Consider the following 22932-nt stretch of genomic DNA (forward strand, 5'->3'; position numbering starts at 1 on the left):
GGTTGCTTTTCACTTGTCAACTTCCGGGAATTCAGTAGAGCAGCAAAATGCAAGTCGCTGACACCCTTTGGATAATGAAGTCTCCGACTTTTGCGCTTCTCTGGTTCTTTTTTTTTTCTCTCTCTCTCTCTTTATCTTTTTCTCTCTTGCTTTCTTGAAAATGTTTCTCCATTTCTCTTTGCTTGCCTCTTTTATCTCGTTTTCCTGAAACTCCTTTCTTCTTCTATATCGTTGAAAGTACATCAAAATATACAATTTTTCAATGATGATTTATGCTTTTTATCTTGAAAAATATGATGATCGTATATACCGTTTAGAATTTTTTGAATTTTAATTATGAAAAATTTGTAGTCATTTTATAAGCCATACAAATCATACACTCTTGATTTAGCAAGAGGAAAAAGAAACATAGTATACATTTAATCGTTTGCTTTCACACAATATTATAGAATTAAATGAGGATTAATTAAAAAATATTTTAAAGAAGATAAAAAAAGATAAAAAACTTTACATTTTTCAACAAAATTACGAAGAACGAACAAATAATGTTACGCTCATCCTTCCATATATAATCTTCATATATCATCATGATTATCGAAATATTATGATTTATGTCGATCAGAAACTTTTTAGGGCGTTAAGTTATCAAAAGAACATTTTTGAAAAAAGAAAAAGAAACCAGGAAAAGAAGAGAAAAATATTTTGCATTCGTTTTTCGTTAGGTATACAAAAGAAGATCTCGCGACATGGAAACGGAAACTGACGAGGATTTGCTACAGTTTCCAGCAAGCGGTTCTCTCGATGCATCCAGCGGATCTTTGTCGAGCGTTTCTCTTTCGGACAAGAGCATGTCTACCGACAACGTTGAGGAATACTTCGGAGACGTGCCCTTCGCAGGTAAACAGCAACGCACGCTTGGCTGCACCGCATGACGCTTCTTTCTGACCACGTGTACATGCATAATCGTTGTGTTGCGTCTTTGTTGTTTACGGTTTGCCTGAACACGGATGGAGATACACTCGTTGCCGGACCTTTTTCTCCTTCCTCATGATAAATATTTTCTTATTTTCTCCCCTCTTATAAATTTTGAATTTTTTAACGATTAAAAATCGATAATGTTTGAAAAAAAAGAATTTTTTTTTTTTAATACTCGTAATGATTTCTAATTAAATGTTCATATTAGTTTATATATATATATGTAGATATAAATCCCTTTTCTGTTATATCTATTCAATCCTATCGATTTTACCAAAAGATTTACTAAATGTCGATAAATATCACACACAAAAAAGAAAAAACGTAGAACAAATTATCTGTAAAAACTTAAATCACCCTCTCTGCCCGTTTCTTTCCTGACATTAATCGGATGCACTTTAACCTGAAGAAATCTTTGCTGGAAAAAAAGGGAAGGTAATCTATCCTGGGGGCAAGTAGTACCTCCGTTATCGGACAGCTCGAGGAAGACCTCGTTCGTTCCATCGGAACTTGGATCGGGTATCGAAAAGCCTTCTTTGGTTGTATAAGAAAAAAAGAAGCCACCATGAGATTCATTCGAAGGTTAAGAGTATGGATGGGCTTTGGAACATAGTTTTATGTATTTAGGTGTATACGTATAATATTATATGTATATAGAAAATATATATGACGAAATAACGTTGTTCATGATCGCGGAAGTGCAATCAAAAAGAAACGATTTCAAATTTTTCTATCTTGTTTGAACTAATAATAAAACTTTAAATTGTCCTATGAAAAAGGACACGTTCGTTTTAGCGGGGAAAAAAAAAATACAAATTTAACGATTTTGATAGCTTGTTATTTTTGTGACATGTGATGAAAAATAGTAACTATCCAATTCTATCGTTATATTGATTGTTATTCGTAAATTAACTTGACGTATGTAATAGATAGGCATTTCGCTTCGATAAAAACACCGAGAAGTTAACGTTTTTCGTAATTGTCGCGTTTGTTAAATTGAACATTCCGAGTATGACCCTACCATGCTTGTCGACCGACTTATGTTAGTTAACGTAAGTGTCACAAATGATACGGTTAAGGGGTATGAGATGTACAGTGAATAAACTGGTTCCTTAGATTGTCAAAAAGTTTGTTTGAAAATCATGTATTAGGGTTTTTGTATATAGATATTGTATATAATATGTTTATAATTATACATAGAATATATCTCGCAATTGCAATAAGCTCAAATAATATTTCCTATTTCATCGTGTATTAACTAAAATGAAACAAATATTGTTTGTTTTAAAAACAATTTTAATGATATTATATTAAGCAAGATAAAAAATAGGCAGAAGAAGATAATCGATGAATTATTAAAGATTTTATAATAACGTTATTTGTTTTTGTATATTTTTTCAATAGATATATTTTATTTTCTTGCCGATTTTGAGTACACCATCATGTAATTACGTATATCTATAAATCTATATCATTGAAATTACATTTATAAAGCAGTATTTGATAACAGTATAGATATTAACAAAGAGTAGCTTCGCGTCCGTATACTGGTAGTATTAAGTAGATAAATAGATGTAGACAAAAATTTGATGAGTAGCTAAGTCCAATTTATAGTACCTATAATAAGTAATATTATTAAATATGTATATATATAGGAGTATAGTTGAACCAAGAAGTAGAGGTACATATCTACGTATATATATATGTAAAAATATTATTCATTAAAATAGTAAGTATATTGAAGTATTCAATACGCGTCGTCGATAGATTCGATTTTGATCTTGTAAATAACCTCTTCAAATGAATGTAATAACAATAAAAAAGAATTTATACAAATTCGTCAGCAACTTTGGAGCATGCATTTTCTTTTTATTTCTTTTATTTTTGTTTGTTTGTTTTTTTACTAACGTGTTTAACGTCATGTAACTTTTTATATGAATTTATGAAATAGTTTAAAATACAGCACAGTAAGGTTCATTAATATATATTTTTCTAATTCTTTTACACTACTCTTATTATCAACAAACAGAGACAATTTTCTATGCAATAAAGTTGTATTATCGAAAACGAATCTATCTTAAACGTGGAAACAGTACACTAAAAGATTATAAAATAAGAAATGAACTTGTATTATAAAATTTGTGATTTAGTTCAGAATTTATTCTTTGATATAAGACAATTCACACGCTACATGTCGATACTTATGTAGTTTAATCGTTTGAAATATGTGAACATACACTCACATATATATATAAAAGACTATTTAGATAGAGCGAGAAATATATATATACATATGTATATATGTATATATATATTTATATATATACTTACTTTTAAAAGTTAAGTTATCGTTTATAATATAACATTGGTTTGGTAATAAACGTTGCGCTGCTATAATGTATGCGATGTCTACATTTATTTTGTCGCTTCGTTTGTCCTTTTAAAGCTTTTATGAGATATTCAAGAAATGTCTCTTTGTATTTGTCAAGCATATAAAACAAAATAAAATTTATTATTTTTTTTTGTTTATAATATTTCAGTATAAACGCTATTGATGTAATAATGAACGATTTAGAGAGTATTTTCTATTGTATAGCACGATAGTATCAAAAATTGTGCTACATTTACCAAATATTATTGTAATAAAAATTGTACAAATTGTATATATGTATGTAATATTATCATTTGCTGATCATTTATAAGCAGAATGCATCGTATTCATTTGTACGGATGCGTTCCTTGTATATCGTACACGTATTCATTTACACGATGAGTAAATTTCATGCTTGCAATTATTTGCCATACACGAACACATATAAAAAGTTTCGATTAATTATTTATCATTTTTTAATATCGCATTTTTCATAACGACGGCGTTCTTGTGTAACAGTGCATGCGACTGCGAGGAATGAGATTAAAAAATGTTACAGGTGAACGCTTTCGTTAGATAAGCAGCGAGTAAGTCTGTTAAAAATCAAAAATTTCACCCGAAATTCGACCATTCTCTTCGATGCTTCCTTTACAGGTCAGTGGATACAGTATATATTTATAATACTTTGCTTAACATATTTTTTTATTATATAATCTTAACGTTTATAATATATTCGTTCTTATTTAAAATTATTTTTTTTATAATTGTATATAAGTTTTATATGCTAATGCATGTTTTCGCTATATTTCGAATATATTTTCTTCTCTCTAAACGCACTCAGAACATTTGAAATTTATCTTATCAGTAAAGCTCGATAAATACTTAATGCCAATTTAATTGTATTTATTTAACTATGCTTTTACCCACAAAGCTGACGAGTACATACGTGGTTTCTCCAAATATTTGTAAATGCACAAGTGAGAAACATATATACAATATTTAAACAGTTAAAATTGTCATTATTTAACAATTTTACGACTTAATAAAGGATACTTTCAACATAGAATTCAAAACCACACGAGACTAGTGTGTCATTAAATCATAAGCGATAGAGTGTTGTAACGAAGAAATAATTTATTCATTATTATTGAGGTAATATAAGAAATCATCACGATAGGTGAGTCTCGGTCGATTCAACTAAGTCAAGGTGAGATTATTGCATTAATAACATCAATTATACGTTTTTCTTCTATATTTTCAAATAATCATTACAACATGTCTACAAAGCGTTTATAATCATTTACGATTGCTATTAGGTCAGTGTGAATCGAATAACAATTGTTGGCATTATCAAAATGACCAATTGGTACTTGTTTTTTTTGTTTTCTTTTTATTGTTTTGTTCGATCAGTATATAGAAAATTCCGCGTGACATTACGTCTTCCGTAACGAGATTTTTCGCACGCGTATCGAAGTGTCACCGATATTGATGTTTTGTATACGTTTGGTAACATTATAGTTGTTACATTTAGAACGAGTAACGACGACAACATAGAATGTATCGTTTTACCTGTAGGACTCCTTCTCCTCGCATATGCTTTTTATATGTTTTCTACACGTACAGATAAACGTGGAACGTACACACAAGAGGAAAACATACACATGTTTTTATACGTACGTGTAGTATATAATACGTAAGGACGCATACATGTACGTATTTATATATGTATATACAGTAGAGGCGTGGATGGCTGACGATAGATATTCTTATCTGACAGCGGACAGACACGACGATTTTCTGTCTCAGGAGAGTCAGTAGGTATACGACGCTTCGACCGGCTAAGCGTTGTTTTCGTTCGTCGTTCTTCAATCGTTTATCGATTAATTAGGTATTTGTTATTTCTCTGATAAAAGAAACATAAAACAAATGTGTATTGTTTTCGTGTGGTGAAATAAGAAAAGTCAATGGGTAATCGTATGTTACAATAATGTTTAAAATTATTTATTTTCATTGTAAAGAAAAAGAAAAAAAGAAAAGTAGGCTCACTTTTTGAATCTATACCCATTCTTCTCACGTAACTCGAAGCTAGAAGGAGTCACGAGGAGAAGAACACTTCATAGAAGTAGCGGGGAACACAGAAAGAAAGAAAGAAAGAGAGTGTGAGAGAGAAAGAGACTCGTCCGTCGGTTGGAATTTTAATCGCTTTCACATTTTGCAATGCGATAGTTCATTGCCGGACATTTTGCCACACCACAAGGACACGGTTTGTCCGTGTACGTATCGACGCGTTAGTTTCCGCCTCTTAACGAGTTATCGCTCATCGTACGGTTGTTTAGTACTTTACTTATTTCTTTTTAATCTTTGTTTTTCTTTTCTTTTTCTTCTTCTTTTTCTACAAATTACACACGTCGTTTGGAAGATTTACATACGCTTAAACACATTCGAGATAATCGTATTCGTTTATATATTTCCTTTTTTCTTTTTTTTTTTCGTCTTCAACGTACATATATAGCTATATCATACATGCGTTCTCTTTTCATTTATCACGAAATAATTCTCGTCGTGTACATTTGTCGTAGGTTATGGAATTGGTTGCTCTTTCGGAATCAAATGTTTCTCTTTATCGAAACACGCGAGTGAATTTCGCTTATCAATTTATCAATAATATTGAAATATATGAAACGAATATTATCTTTCAAATTGTCTAACATTTTAATTAAAAAAGCTAATTTACGAATCAAATGAAAATAAATTTAAATTATCTGTAACGAGATATTCGTTATTCGAATTCGTCGAGTTTGAAGAATGTGAACGGTTAACGAAAGTTTATTTGAAATATCAAACGCGAACGATTCTCTCGATTGGGGATGGCAAACCGTTTTTCATGATGACTTTTGCGAAGGAACGTGTGCGTCGGTTTTGGCGTCAGACTGATGCCATGAGAATTTTAATGGGGGTTTAGCGACAATAAGACAAACTACGTTACGACATCCGGCAGCGGGTGTCATTGGGCAGCCGGCTTGAACGCGCGCGCATTTTAAACATAATGGCGCGAAGCTGCTGGTGAGTAACGTGATATAACATACAACAGCGTGCTGCGTTCTTCTATTCTTTTTTTTTTTTTTCACAACGTAACACAACGTTAACGTTCTCTTCTGTTAAAGTGCAACCGTTTAGCTTCAATAGGGAAACTCCTCTTGTCACGGAGTACCGATCTCTTTCTTGGCCACTTTAATTCTTTAAGCACCTCGCCCGGATACACTTAACAGACAGAGCTTTAAGTACTACTGCTTTGAATGAACTGATTATTTCTTTTATTTTCTTTGTCAATCTAATCTCTATTGTTCTTTATTTCCAATATTCGAACACATTTCTCTTTTATTCAATAATAATTTTCCCATTAGTTTCGAACGAGATTTATTATCATACGTTTATTGTTTTAAATGGTTGGCCTTCAAATGATTGAGTGTAAATGATGGAATATAATATATTTTGTGTAGATAAATGAAATATAGTCGCGTTAGAGATTTCTCTTGTTTTCCGTTATCTCAACGTGGATTGAATATCTACTATTTGCTTTTTATTTTTATTAGTGAATTCGTATATATATAACTATACTTTCGATTATCTCGAATTCTGTATAACGTATTCTAAAGTTCATTGTTAGCTCAGCGAACTGTGGTATATCCAAAAGACTGCGTTTCTTCAAACTTTCTTATCTCGTAAGGTAAAGCTTCTATCTCGACCAGTTCCTAGTAACACGCATGGGTGGTATACTTTATCTAACGTACAGAAGAAAAAATACGGGTGCTATGACCAAGGGGATTATACGGGAGCATTAGAATACAATTTTAAATATTTTTTAGAATTACCATAAAAAGAGATCATATAATGCGAAATTATACAATTTCGAATAATATGTGTGTATACGTTCTGTTGTAAAATAAATACAAAAATATGATATTATGCCTTAACGGATTTCGAGAATTTGAAATTATCATTTGCGCGAAAGGATGCTCTGGCATTCGCACAACTTGTTACGATGACTCATCAATGATATAATTATTAATTCAACTTCGTTAGTCTCCTAGTACTATATCGCATAATGGCGTAATAGATCTTTCCAGATCCATATACATACCGAACGAATTTTCTTATTTACTTGATCATTATTGAGAAAACATATTCTTAATTTATATTTAATATTGTAAGGATAAATCACATTTTTATTATAGAAAATACAGACTGTTAATGGAGGAAAGTGTGATTGTGCAAAATATTCTGAAAATTCGATTATGGGAAAAATTATGTAAAAATATCACGAAAACGTGACATCAGTTTCGATGATATCCCTAAGTAATTTAGGCTATAATTAATATTTTCGTAGTTGGGATTAAAACGTCGGTACATGTAGAACACACTCGTCACGAGTGACGATTTTTCATTCCGCGAAAAAACTAGTGATACTGTTGTATGCTCGGGAACACATATTATGACATCACGCAGGAATGTTTGGATCGTTGGGATGTGACTCACACGCAACGAAGAAGACCTCTTCTTTCGATGGTTCCAATGTATTTGTATTAATATATATACGTCCATTGCTATTACTTTGGACGACGTCCACTCTTCACAAAAAGAGGATCGTTTAATTCGAGTATGATTTTAATTAAACTTCCAAATATACTTCTCTTTATCATAATACAATGATATACAATGCGATTCGCAGTATTTTTTTTAAAGCTTATTCTTGTGATCAACGAATATAATTTTTATATTTATTCAGCGACAATCGATTTATCATTATCATGTATGTAGTCATGTATTTCGATCTTCTATGAATCGTTTCATCAAAAATGAAGAACTTCAAAGAAGTGAGATAATTCTCAGAAAGAAGAGTTAATAAGTAATTAATTATGTTATTAGCTTTAACGAGATATCGGATATAATTTTCCGTCGTAATCTAACGGTTTTAAGGCAGTTAATTAAAATTTATTAAACCATCTTTATACTTTTTTTTTTTTATACGGATCAAATTCTACCTCGATTTCTATCTTATACACATATTTATATCAAGTTTCATAGTTCCGTATCAATATTTAATTTACGTATATATTTTTGATAATTTACATTTTATCTATATGTGTTATTTCAATTTTATTAAATTTTCTATTTTTCATCTATTTACATAATTTATCGTTATCTGTTTTATTTCAAAATTTATAAAACGATTCTTGAAATGCGTCGTTTTCTAAAATCAGTAATTTTTCAAAACACGAAGAACAAGTTATATCTACGGGTAGTTAAAAAAAAAAAGGCAGTTGATTTATTTGATCAAAAATGCTTCTTCCTGCGTTCATTAACATCACAATGACCATGTCTGGTCAGTTAGAAGCGACATTTACCATCTGTAAGCATACTCTTCGTACGGCAGCAGTATTCATTGCGTTGCCTGTGTCATTCAATTCTTCTCGTCAGGGTCGTGTCAAGGTTTTTCGAGATCCCTGAGCTCTCGGATACTCACATCAGTGTTAATCGCCTAAATTGTCAACCTTGTGATAATACAGCCTTATTTTTAGCTCACATATACACCATTTCAATTCTTTATGATTCTGTGAAATACTTCAAAATTAAAGAGTTCAAATAATTTAATGAAAAGTACACAAGTATCTGTAGTTTAAATCTTCTTAAACATTAATGAAATTATCGTTATTCAAAAAAATGATATAAAAATCTTCATCGTGTGACTTGTGGTAGAAAGAACACAAAGGAAAATGTTCAATAGAATCGTATATGCGATACATCGATAAGTTTGTTAAAAAATAACAAATCACTGGTAAATCCAATAGAAATACGCGTGAGGAAACATTTAAGATATCATGCTCGGGATGTTACCTAGGAGACATCGATGGTGGAACAAGAAAGGTGGATAAATCTTTTAAGAGATCTTTACCTCAGCATCATTGCTCGGTTAAACCGTTCTTCGAACAAACTTACATTCGTGATACAATGAAAGAACCTCGAAAGAGATCTAATCGTATTGACTAGTCACGTAGATGCACAACAAAGAAATACACATCCTTAACTTTTCTCTATCAAACTATTATCCCCGTGTTTAGTAAGAAAATAATATTTCTAATATTCTCGTTGATGTGACAATATTTTTCTACTTTTCGTGATATACAATAGCATACAAGAAGATAATCAAATAAAACAAAGTAAGGCTCGTGTGTATTTGTAAAATGAAGTAAATTAGAATTTAGTTAGAACTTCTCAATATTATAATCATTATTATGGAACTAATCAGCAATAAGATGACACATACCTAGATAAGAAATCGATCAAAAATCACGAAACGAACGAACAAATGAACAAACGAGCGTTTACCCATAAAAAACTGCTTTGTGATATGAAAAAGCCATCGTATTTTGCAAGAGAAATTCTCGTTCTTATTTCGAAAACACGCGATGCGTGCACGGTGCATAAATTTGGAATGCAAGTTGTCTCGCAGGTTGTGGCAGCACGATCCCACGTAGAGAGGCTTGGGCGGAGGTGGAAGGAAGGAAGGAAGAGGAAGGGAGAGAGTCCCTCTCTGGTTAAACGATCGGTCAGGGCCCTGGGTTTGGACTCGACACAACGCAGTGCGATTCGGTCCGGGGTCCCGTCGAGTGCTAGTCCCATATCTGGGGTCATCTTTCCATACTACTCGCACGTTCTTGCTCTGGCCACTAGCTCTCCCTCTCTTGCTTTCTCTCTCTTTCTCTTTTCCTCTTTGTGACGGTCGGTCCGCTCACTGACAAACAAACACAAATACGTTGAAACGGAGAAGGGGGCATTCTCGCACTCTTTCTCTTCTCTTCTCTTCTCGTGCCTTCTCACTCTCACTTTCTGTCCTTCTCACAAGCGTATTGTCAGACAGACGGTAGTGCGGGTGTCGAGGTCTTCTCCTTCTCTTCTTCGTCCTCCTCTTCTACTACCACCACCACCACCACACCTCCTCCTCCTCCTCCTCCTCCTCCTCTTTCCTACTGTTCCTCATTTGTGCTCGTGGACCCAACACGTTCGAATTAGTCGTCTCGTTAAGCAGCCTCGCGACACATCGGCTAAGAGTTTAGCCGTGAGCCTCGGGTGAATCTAAAGAACATTTTAGATCATTTTGTTTGTCCGCATAGAATCGTTTTTGTACGCGGAGGATGCAAAGGAAAGGCCGGAACGTTCGTTTGAAAGTGTGATCATCATTTTTTGAAAAGGAGGAATTATCGATAAAGGAGATCGAAAGAAGTGATATATCTTTTTATATCGGAGTCAGCTGATTCTATTGGACTGGAGTTGGAGCCAAGAAGTCGAGTCGACGTATGTAGAAAGAATGTCGTCTCGACGAAGAGTGAGAGAGAGAAAGAGAGATCTAGAGAGATGGAGAAGCAATTTTACAAAGTTGTCCTCGTAAAACCTCCGTTCTTAGCAAAGTGGGGGTGTCGAGGATATCTCTGAGTTCTTGTATCGTGAAAGAGGGAACTGATAATTCAAGAGAAGGAGGAGGTGGAGAAGAAGGAGGAGCAGGTGGAAGCCACGTGCACCGTCTAGCTCGAGAAGGACGATCGATGGGTACGTTCGATCCTGCATTGATCGAGGATACGTAGATAGAGACAGGTGGTGAACCGAGTTAGCTTGTTCAGGGCGTGTCGCATTGGAAAACTCGACCGTTGTTCGTTGCTCGTTCGTTGCTCGTTCTTCGTTGCTCGTTCGTTCCCTCTCAAAGGATAAAAGGAGACCTTCTCTTTCTATCTTTCTTTTACCTTCGTAACGCTCGAAAGAAAAGAGATGGTTATATGCAAAATAAAATGCAAGAGAAAGAGAAAGAGAGATAGATAGATATATATATATATATATATATATATATATATAGAGAGAGAGAGAAAAGGATAAGAACTGTTTACAGATTCGAAGGAGGAGTAAAGCGGATCTTGGAAGTAAAGAGAATGACTGAGTGAGAGAAAGAGATGAGAAAGTTGACCGAAGAGAGGACGAGTATGAGATAAACGTATGCACATCTGTGATACTGAGAAAGAAGGAAAGAGAGAGAAAGCATGTGTGAATGTATGTGAGTATGTGTGAGAATGAGAACGAAGAGACAATCTTCTTCCTCCGCTTCTACTATTTCCAAATGTGCGATCTTTCTTTCACGTTGGTATAATGTGTATATATATATACATAAAAGCAATCGCTCGTGTATGCGTGTGTTCAGTCATGCCACGTGCACTCGGCAAGTATATCGCGTGTTCGAAGTTCCTGACGTGCTTCGCAAAAACCGCGATACTTGTTGCTTCTTACGTTCCCTTGACGTAATAATAGTTTGCACGGTACGACGACACGGATTACGTCACGTTGCGAGGACAACACGAGTATATAGGTATTACTGTCTGTTCGAGGTGAGGATTGTGCAGTTTTTCCTTTTTTTCCCTTTCTTTTCTTTCTTTTTTTTCTTCTTTTCTCTTCTCTTTCTTTTTTTGTCTCGGAACAACTTCGTCCTCTTCCACTTTGTACCTGCAGGAGAAATATCGTGCGGTTAATTAATGTTTCAAGAGCTACCGTACGTACCACACATATATATATATATATATGAGCATACGCATGCACTTCAAGAAAGTCGAGTACTTTCTGACTAAATCCAGTTGGAAGAATCGACTTGATGACTTTTAATTCATCTGCTTGTACATATTCCCTGTAACAATATTATTCGTCGATAGAATGATATTTCTATGATCGATGATGAAATAGGATTAATAGCCTTAGGCGTTAAAGAAGTCAAAATGTTAGATAAAATACATACATTCCTTCAAAAGTAAAGATTGTTTTTTTCTTTTTTGGCGTGTCGCAGTTATAAAAATTGTTAATCCAAATAACGAGTCTCGTCCAATTACAAAGATAGTGACTGAGTATTTGTATGTAGAAATAGAGAACAGGAATGCGATAGATATAAAAATACCGAGTTTCTTTCATCGTTCTTGTTAATTCTGTAGATTCGAATAACGGTAGATTTTCACTTAATGTTATTCCTCTGGTCTATTCTGGCCTCGCAATTCTGATATTCTTAGATGGGTTTCTAACTTTAGTCTCTGGCGTTCAAGCTCGCTGTCCCAAGACCCGCACCATTACAATTAGACTGTAAGTATCGTTAAATATTTGTCACTTGACAAATTTTAGATACGTCATAATGATTTTTTATTTAAAGGATATTTTTTTCGGAAAAAGATTACGAATTGAAACATTTCTTTTTTAATTTCACAATGAGGAAACCGTGTTTTTAAATACTGCGATAAAAATGCGAATTAATTAGCATCCGAGTTATTATTTCTCTAGTTTTATTTTTTTTTTTAATGAAATGTATAGCTCGTTCTTTTTTTTTTCGATGTTTACGGTATGTTGGCTCTAACGTTGTATGAAATATTTTCTGGTAAAAAAATTTCTTTCTATTCAGGATGTCTTCCATTGACTGTATTTTGCGGTAGGCTGTCAACGTCAGTTTTCTGAATATATTTTTTACTCGCAGCAAATTCGATTACTCATCGTTCCAATTTACGGTCGATGCTTTGCCTAGTATATTTATAAGCAGAGAGAGTTTGTGGTATCGCGTGGTATTTTGTTTTCTATTTCGAAATATTCTATATTCAAAAGACATCGAAGAATTTTTACGCGTAGATTTGAAAAAAAAAAAACAAAAAACGCTACGCAAAAGATTTTTCTATTATTAGTCTTTTTATGACTACTGTATTTTATTTGATTTTCTTTTTGTTTAAAATTTAAAAAATTTTAAATTTAAAAAAAATAGAAAATGTTCGACAGAGTGATGGATTAAAATAGCAGATGAAGGTCAGCGTTCCGATATTATTCAGATGATAACATTATCTACTTCAGTCTGTATATTAGGTCCAACAAAATTGATAAAAAAAATAATCTTTCTAATTGTACGCGACACAACTAATGCGTTTCACAATGGTACCTACATATTTTACGTTAATTCGGTTGATAATGATTATCATTAAAGAGTAGATATGACAGATAATTCGATATTTTTCTATCTGCTTGGCGTTTTAGTTCAGATAATATAGTAGGGTTTAACGACGATGTTATTATTCCATTGAACTGTTAAGTAGACGACGAATCACCGCGTCGCATAATCGTTGCCACTTAAACTTGACAGAACGTATGTTAGAGGCTGATTGTTATCTGAGCGGAAGGTAATGTAATGCATTGAGATAAATCGTCTTGAGAGTCGTGAACGATTACCCGATGTTATCTACTATTCTAATCTATTCACGCGCGAACGAGTCTAACGCCAATTAAATCGCAACAAATGAAATATACGTAACTATATCATGTTATGAACCGAATCAATTGTAATTGACTTATATGATACAGCAATTTCATGTTAGATTTCTCTTTGTCTAGCTTTCTCGAATGATTACGTTGGCAGCAGGTGTTAGCGAGAACTATAATATGACAAGGACCCACAATCGGTTAAGATTCGTTGATCCCTGTTACTGATATTAATAGACTCTGATACATATATGCTCGTAATAAATACCGAAGTATTAACGCTTTAACCGTTCGAACATAGTTCGACCTAAAATTATCTCTCTCTAGGTATTATTATTTAAATATACAAATATATTTTTTTATTATATTCATATGTATAATAACTTTTTAACGCGTTTACAACAGGCCTATTATATTTCGTGTTTTCCCGTCGATCGGTTCTATTACTTATACTGTTCTCTATCGAACGGTGTTGATTTGAATTGACCCTTTGAGTACTTTGAACACACACATACACACACATATAAGTTTAATAAAAGTTGTCAGCATGGAGTATGGATGCATATACGTTTTTGTCGATACAAATTCAAATAATACAATGTCGGTTTACGTATTAATCATTGTTTCGAGTTTTATCAGACCGAAATTATACTTGAAAACAATTTTCTTGTATTATATAATGATTATAATTTGAGATAATAACGATTATAATTTATAATTATCTGCATCTAGTATAATCAATCAACGGAACTCACGTTAGAAATAAATTATTCCGTTCTTACGAACCGTTTCGACCAAGATCATTCAATATTCAAAGGGTTAAATAAACGTTTGTACAAACGGAGATTCGGTCTTTTCTAGTCTTAGGTTATGGAACGTGTACGCTTTTTAAAGCACTTATTTACGCGAGGATAGTTTTTAATGTTTATGACTGTTGTCGGGGTAGCAAAATCGTTGAAGATTTTCCAACCGGTTTTAATAGACAGTATCATATATCCTTTTAAAGGAAGAGAGTAAAATAGAATAGGAGTAAAGAAGGTAAATTAATAGAAGCGGAAGTTAACGCCTGTTATAATGTAACGATCATGATCCTCTTCGAATCGAATAAGAGCATAAAATGTAAGAAGAATGTAAGAGGAAATATTTATTGTTTAAGAATCGAAGAAGTCTTAACTGTTGTTCGATGTTCCTTTCGCTCGTAGATTCTTCGTTTCTCTTTACGTTTCCTGTACGTACGTCGTAAAATCATAACAAAACGATAGCACGGTTCTAGCTAATGATTTATTTTTATTTTGTTTTTGTTTTCATCTGTGTATGTAAATCTCGATCGTTTGATATTCTTGCAATTAAAAATTTATATAATTTCAAATCGATCAATATATAATATTTTTTGCTTAATAATTTACATTGGTATAGATGAAAGGATAGGTTTGAAAAACAAATGTAAATTTAAACTGATATGTTATTTGTTTGTAAGTACTTATATACGAATATATACATATGTTTTTATCGAAACGATTGTGATCGTTCGAGGAAGAAACTTGTCATATGTAAGATCGATAAGAATGATTCAGAGAACGCGAAAAGGCGACTAAACAAAATCTATCCGTCTGATAGTTTCTTTCAAGAATGGCATAATTACTCGACGGATAACGAATAACTGCAATTTAAAGTTAAATGCACGTATATTACGTATATAGTAATGATAGTATCAAATCTACACGATTGTAACGTTCTAAGAAAACATATAATAATAAAAAATAATAATAATAAAAAAAAAACAATAATTTATATATATATATATATAAATAATAGATATTAATATATTCAGCGATATCTAGAAACTCGTAAAAATTATTTTTTTTTCAAAAGTCGAATCTTATCACTTTATCATTTATACTTATCATTTATATCTATGATATCACTTTTATGAGAGCAAAAATTATAAATAATAAACTATAGAGGAGAGAAAAATAGGACGATGAACAAGGATAATATATAGAAGAATACGGAGATAGAAGAAGAAAAGGAAGTTTGAGAAAAGGATTGAAGAAAGGTGCGCGCGCGCCCGCCCTACAAGTAGAGCGAGCAGAAAGCAAAGGAGGGTGCGATGATGAGGATTTACGTAATTTGTGTATATGACTTGAATAACTACCTACATAATATAACGTCGGTGGCTTGACAGCAAGCGACGCTTTCTCGTTATGGAGCTTTAATTAAAATTACGTATGTTTGTTGCTTGTAATGCGACGCGAGAGTTTTCCTCCCTCCCTCCCTCCCTCTCTCTCTCTCCCTCTCTCCTCTCTCTCTCTCTTCCTCTTTCTTTTTCTTTATATGAACCCCTACTGCTCCATCTTCTTCTCTCTATACCACATTTCTCTATTTAGTATTTTTATGAGCTTTTCATTCTGTATACAAACATCTATACACAAGTTTACACAAGTTATATTTATATGTATGCACACGTACGTATATGTATACAAGTACACGTATGGTTGCATATATAATATATGTATATATGTATATACGTCACTAGTCATGTTTCTTCACGCATTAAAGGACACGAAGCTTTTTTGAAAGGCAGACATCGTATATGGTTATTACTTACAACCACCTCCTTTCTCTCTCTCTCTCTCTCTCACTTACTCTCTTTCTAACTACTCGCGCATTCGAGTGAATTCTCATTTGCGAAATTCGTATGAAAGAGTTTCCTTTTTGCAGCTCCTTCTCTTCTTCATTTTTCCTTTTCTCTCTCTCTCTCTCTCTCTTTTTCCTCCTTCTTCAAGCAGAGACACGAAGCCGCCAACGCCGATTGTGTCGCGATTTGAAAACGAGGAATTGTCCTTTCGTCACGGCAAAATAATGCGAGACCACAATAAGGACCCTCCCCTTGCTCACACTACCGATGAAAGAGAGTGCTTCTGAAAAACTCGAGTGCAGAAAGAAACACGAGAGAGAGAGAGAGAGAGAGAGAAAGAGAGAGATACAGAAGGCTGAAGGAGTTACTCGAAGCCAGCGGGAAAATCAGGACGCGATGTTTAAATATAAGAGAAGAAATTGCTGCGATCTCGTTCTCGTTGGATTTAAAAACGAAAGTCGGGATCATCCCGACCGTAAATTCATTTTATTCTCCTGGAAATAATGTTTCAGAATAGCTGACGAGAATACGAGACGACTAATACCCACTGGCTTCCCTTTTTTGCGATGCCATTTTGTCAAGCCGATGTCATTAGCGGAGAGACTTAATTTTTTATTTCATTTTATTTTCCTTATTTTAATTCTTATTTTTTTTTGCATTTTAATTTGTATATTTCAACTCGGACTTCAACGGGATGGGATTATTATTTTGCATCCTTATATAAAGCTTTTTGTTTATATCGTAGCAAATGGTACCAAGTGTGGGAGGGTATTTTCGTCTAATGAATATTACGATAAACAGATTTTATATATGTATATATATATATATATATATATATATATATATATAGGTAACATAGCAACTAGGTGAAAAGAAAAACCATCAGATTTGAAAAAGAAGGATGAACATATTAAAAAGGAGAAAAACTCAAAACATAAATATTTATCACGTAATATTATCTATATTTTTTATAGCATTTACTCATGCTCGAATATATGGTAAAACGAACGTGGTATAGATTTACGTGTGATATAAAAGGAAAGAAAGAAAGAAATAGAAATAGATATGTATATATATATTTTTCTTCTTTTTTTTGTACATACAATAACTTCCAAGAAAACTTTGCAATATTTTCCTGTTCGAGTATATTTTTATTCTGCTTGTAATTATGTTTTTATCGATCCTGATAGAATGTTTGATTTCTTTTATCTAATGATATGCAGTAAACATCACGAATATACATAACATAAGGTTTTTAAATCGATAATGAATATTAATTAGATGATAGGATAGAATCGTATAGTAGAATTTTTATTTAAAATGTTATTTTTCTTTTTAATTCCACTATCCAGTTCGGTTATAATTCATCAAGAAACTATATGTATAATATTTTAAGAAACGAAGCCTTTTATATTTGCATCCTTTCACGAGTATGATTTTAATAGAGCTGTATCATCTCAACTGTGAATAATTTTGTAAACGCGTGTGAGTCTTTAGGTATATACATGTTTATATACCTATCTATATATTTTCGAAAATTCTTGTCCAATGACCGACAAGAAAAAGAGGGAAAAAATGTTGGTATCTGTAAATCATTCGACCCTCGGAAACGATTTCTCTTTTTCTCTTACACTCTCTTTCTCTCCCTTTTTTTTACGGGACGTCGAGCTTCAAACAAATTTTTTCTCTGTGACGTCCGTTTATCCGTATTCGCTTTCCACTGTGAGAACACAAGTATGAACATATGTATTGTTCGTATTTGATCGAAACATTGATCGAACTATCTACCACATAGGATTTAATCTTTTCCGTTTCTCTCTTTCGAAATACTTACTTTATTTTTCGTCATTCGAGAAAACAACAAATGATAAATTCTTTAGATGATTATATGATTCTTTTAAATTGTACGACTTTTTGTGTGTAAAGTTTCGTTTTTTTTTTCTTAATGTTAGAATAATTTTTTGTGCTCATCGAACGATGATTATTTTATGTCCAAAGTATTATATTTATCAATAAATGTAATTGTAAATGTTTCGTATATGAATTATGTATGTGGGTTATGGTTGTTAAATAAGTATTAGAAAATATCTATCAGTTGTTTAATAAGATTCACGATCAATGGTATGGAAGCTATGTTTTTTATTAATTCAATTTTGTCTTTCATAAAAAAAAAAATCCATGACATTCTTTACTCATTTCATTATTCATAATAAATTCGATTTTTTTACTCGGTTTTCTGTATCTTTAAATTTAATTTATAAATGCAAACAGATAGAACAATGATTGGATCGGTGAAATATAATATTATAAAGCTTTTCAAAGTGTTAGCTGTTCATAGGAAAGTATAAACCAAAAAAAAAAAAAATCACATTTGGGAATTCCTCAATCATCATCCATCAACTCATTTTTATTTGTTGTGCTTATCAACAGGTTTGTTAAAGGGTTCCGTCACGGCGGAGCGGCCGCGTACATTGCGCCGCTTGCGGAACGTTTACGGACAATCTGCATGCGGAATAGGAACCGGCGGGGAGGGTGGCGGAGGTGGTGGTGGAGAACGTCCAGAAGACGACGAAGTAAATTTCCGATTATCGGATAAGGATCGTGAAAGAGACGAAAAATCACTTAGCATTATGAGTCCGTTCGATGAACAAGAAGAATGGGCTAAAATTTCTGAAATCATGGCATCTTTCGGCACGGGACTTGTTCGAGAATCGGTTTTCGTCACTGAACTTGAAAAAGAATTCCAAACGAGATTAGGTAATCATATGATTTATTTTTAGGATTAACACAGATCTATAATTATTATAAATTATAAATTAATTGTAATAGAATATTAAATATGTTACTTTAAGGAAAATGATTATGATAATAGCTGAATATATTTTTCATTTTTTTACTTTTAGGTTTAAGTTCTGATACCAGCAGCAGTCCTATTGTTTCCACGTCGGTCGGTCAATGGTTAGCGAGTTTAGGACTCGCTGATTACGAATCTCTTTTCATAGACTACGGTTTCGATGACCTCGAGTTTATAGTAAGTATTTAAATATGTATGTATATAATGTATATTTTTAAAAATTCGTTCTTTAAATATTTCAATCTTATACTTGAAGAATGGAGTTCTGGACGAGTCCGACTTGAGAGACATGGGAATCAATAGCGATCAAGAACGTGCGATAATCATGGACGCTGCTGGTTTGTTGAATAAACGCGTGGAGAAACGTCTTGGTAATCACTGTCAAAGTGTGGACGAGTGGCTGAAAAGCATTCACATGGAGAACTATATGGAAACCTTTAGAAAACATCTTTACACTGACATGGATCGCGTTAGTCGCATTTGGGAAGTCGAGTTGGCAGCAGTATTGGAAATTCAGAAGCCGGCACATCGAAAACGAATTCTGGCTTCGGTCAGTGGACCGAATCCTCGACCTCAAACGCGGAATGGCACTGGTCCTAATCTGGAGGATCTCAATAAGGATCTAAACACTTTGGTAAGTTAGAAATTCTTTTAATATATAAGCTTCTGCAAGCTTTTTTAAATTGCCTTAGAATAATATAATTTAACATGTTTAATATCGTTATTTACACTACCGGTCGAAAATTGAAGTACATTTATAGCATTTGTATTATACACTTTTGTACAATCTATAGGTTCGATTATTTTTTAACATTCTTTTGTCATTGTACCTTTTTTTTTTAATATGACTTTAATGTTTTAAAAATTCATCCGGTTTCTCCGTTTACAATTAAATAAACTTTCGCAGTAATCAATATACTGTTTATGATATCACGTTACAATACCTCCGATGTTTAGTTTTGTTTTTGTTTCCAAGTATCAGGTCTTCTACGAACTGAGGTGATGATGTCACTGTAGATTATTTACATCTGCTACGGTTAGATATAAATGGTATGGTTAGAAGTAGTTTTAGTTGACGTACACCCAAACTTTCGATCGGTAGTGTAGTGAGATCACTTGTGTCGGAAGTAGCTTTTATTTCGATGTGTTATGTCAAAACTATTTACTTTCGTGAATATATTACTATTTGCAAGTAGTATTCGAAAATGCATCCCGTATTAAAAAGTATCTACGTATAGCTTTAAGAAAATTTATCAAAACCATGGTAACAACCGAACGTTAATATGTTGCAAAGTTTGAAAAATTTCTTTTTGACTCTGAAGCAGGTTAGTGAGAAAATTTGTTCGTTAGAAAAAAAAGAGATATCTTTTCATATCGATATATTATAATTTCTAATTACTACGATTTAATAAAGTATCAGCGTAAATTTGTTCAATAATTCGGAGAAAAAGAAAATATATTATAGTATAAAAGAGATTTTGTTTAATTCGTGAAGAATTTCTAGAAAATAATTGTAGATCTGAAAGATCGGTTTTTCCAAACAAACGATCTATACCTAACATCGTATAACAAAATCTATTGTATTGACGAATGTGACGCAGGATTCCTCTCATGGTGTAAAATTCGGAAGTGTGATTAAAAGAGAACTCGAACCGTGGAATCGGGAAAGAGAGAGAAAGAGAGAGGTAGAAAGAAAACGAGAGAGAATCGGTCGATCGGTTCGTTGAACGACGCACGGTATCAACGAAACGTAGGAGGCGTCGAATTCGATTGACATTCGTCGATCGTCAAGCAGAAAAGCGTAAGAGACCAATTTGTTAGGATTATCACACGTTAAGGGAAATTTCGAGAAGAAGAAGGTCGTCGGCAAGTTGATCGAATCCCATCAACGAAGGGATATTAGCAGAATTTAATGAGCTAATTAAGAGAGCGCGAAACGAAGGGCTCATGGATGGTGGTGACTGGTCCATACTGGTGCTTTAGGGGTTATACCTGACGTCGTTTGATACGCTGAAAGATTCCGAACAAAAAATATTAAGCATCGCACGAATGATCAGGCTGAAAGGTTGCTCTTCGATACGCGTTTGTATCCTCGCGAGTGCGTACGCATGTTTGCGCATTATACGCGAAAGCTTTACGATACGACCTCTCCAATTAGCTACGATTACATTAAGGTGCGATCCAATAAAATCTCATCGAGTGCACACGGAAATGTATTCTCAGACGGTACTTGTTTTTCGATCTCTTCTCTTCTCCCATTCACGCACTTGTTTTTTTTTCTTCTTTTTCTTTCTTTTCGAGTTAATACTCTCACTTCGTCCAATACGATTCGTAGATGAAAACATGATTGTTTCTTGGTCATCACGTTTATTTAATAAATCAAAGAAAAGGGGATTATATTTAAGATCAGATCGGAAACGTATATCTAGAATTTTATTTACTATAATGACGCGATAAAAAAAAAGTATCTTCGATAGTTCGGCATTTTTAATAAAGTGGAACGTAGGAATGACGATAGTTTCGTCGTTATTGGTTTCCTCAGAAAACAAACATACAACAACTGAAGGAGGAAATACGAGAAAAATTGCCGGAAACAACAGGGGAAAGTAACGGGGCGAGCGTCCCGGTAACCGTGCCAAATTCTACGAACACGGGTACACTTAGGCATCGCAAAAACAGACCAGCACCACAACCACCTCAGCGACCAAGTTCACACAACGGTGCAATTACTGCTCCTGAACAGCTCGAAATCAGAGCACCTTCGGAACTATTATTTGGTGTACCATCTACCTTGAAAACGCAATGGAGGCATCAACCCAAGGCTCTAGTCACTGGTTGCGTCACCTACGTCGCCAATGTAAGTTTAATCGTTTATACATATATACTTTTATTCACATTTATTCAGTTTAGCCATTTCTAAACAAAAGATGCGTACTTTTGTATTATTTCCAAAATGACACAGTACCTGGGCTCCACCGTCGTGAAAGAGTTAAGAGGCACCGAGTCGACCAAGAAATCTATTCAGAAACTCAAGAAGACTTGTCGTGACACCAGAGTCACGCCTGACATAACCCTTGCTATCTCTTATCGAGGCGTTCGCTTTCTAAATACATTGACCAATGTAAGATTTGAAATCTCGTTAAGTACCAAGGGTTCTTGATTTTCATTCCAAGACTAAGGTTCAAAAGTCGAGTCAAAAAAGTCAACTCGTAATTTCACTTATCTTGTCTTATTGTTTGAGAAAAGTCATATATATTTGCAGATAAAAATGTTGTACTTGTCGAAAAATAGGTCGTGGTTCAAAGATTAAGAACCTTAGAATTTGAAACGAGTATGTGTGATCATTTTTTACATACTTTTCTTCTTTTCCTTTCAAATTTGTGGATTTAATAGGAGCCAATATGCGAACATGAGATACGCAACATTCACTGTGCTTGTCAGGATGCCGACGATCTCACACATTTTGCCTACATCACCAAGGATCACGCGAGTCGCACGCATTTCTGTCACGTATTCTGCGTGCCAACAATGGTAAATTTATATATCATTATATTTATTTATTTGTTTGCTTTTATATTTAATTTCGAAATATTCGAAACTCGTCCGAAATTGTTCACAATTAAAGACCATCTTTTATTCGATTTCTTGGTTTAACAGAGATAGATTCTAATGTCATCATATTGTTCTTATATCACGTTATAGTGTTATCGATCTTAGTCGTTCGGAAACAAAGTTGCAGCTTACGCGCGGCAAAACCTGCTCGTAACGTTTGATACT

At 33.5% G+C, this 22932-nt stretch overlaps 1 protein-coding gene across 3 annotated transcripts in view; it reads left to right on the forward strand.

Moving 5' to 3' along the window:
• LOC122524819 (ankyrin repeat and SAM domain-containing protein 1A-like) overlaps window positions 1-22932 on the forward strand; it is a 62250-nt gene that overhangs the window by 34855 nt on the left and 4463 nt on the right. For all 3 annotated transcript variants that reach the window (XM_043647288.1, XM_043647290.1, XM_043647289.1), the window contains 7 exons: window positions 723-897; window positions 18732-19058; window positions 19205-19332; window positions 19412-19789; window positions 21698-22012; window positions 22118-22276; window positions 22549-22686. In XM_043647288.1, coding sequence (XP_043503223.1) covers window positions 723-897; window positions 18732-19058; window positions 19205-19332; window positions 19412-19789; window positions 21698-22012; window positions 22118-22276; window positions 22549-22686 — 1620 coding nt within the window. The remainder of the gene's footprint in view (window positions 1-722; window positions 898-18731; window positions 19059-19204; window positions 19333-19411; window positions 19790-21697; window positions 22013-22117; window positions 22277-22548; window positions 22687-22932) is intronic.

Source organism: Polistes fuscatus, unplaced genomic scaffold (assembly GCF_010416935.1).
Source record: "Polistes fuscatus isolate 324 unplaced genomic scaffold, CU_Pfus_HIC Scaffold8, whole genome shotgun sequence".
NCBI classification, from domain to species: Eukaryota; Metazoa; Arthropoda; class Insecta; order Hymenoptera; family Vespidae; genus Polistes; species Polistes fuscatus.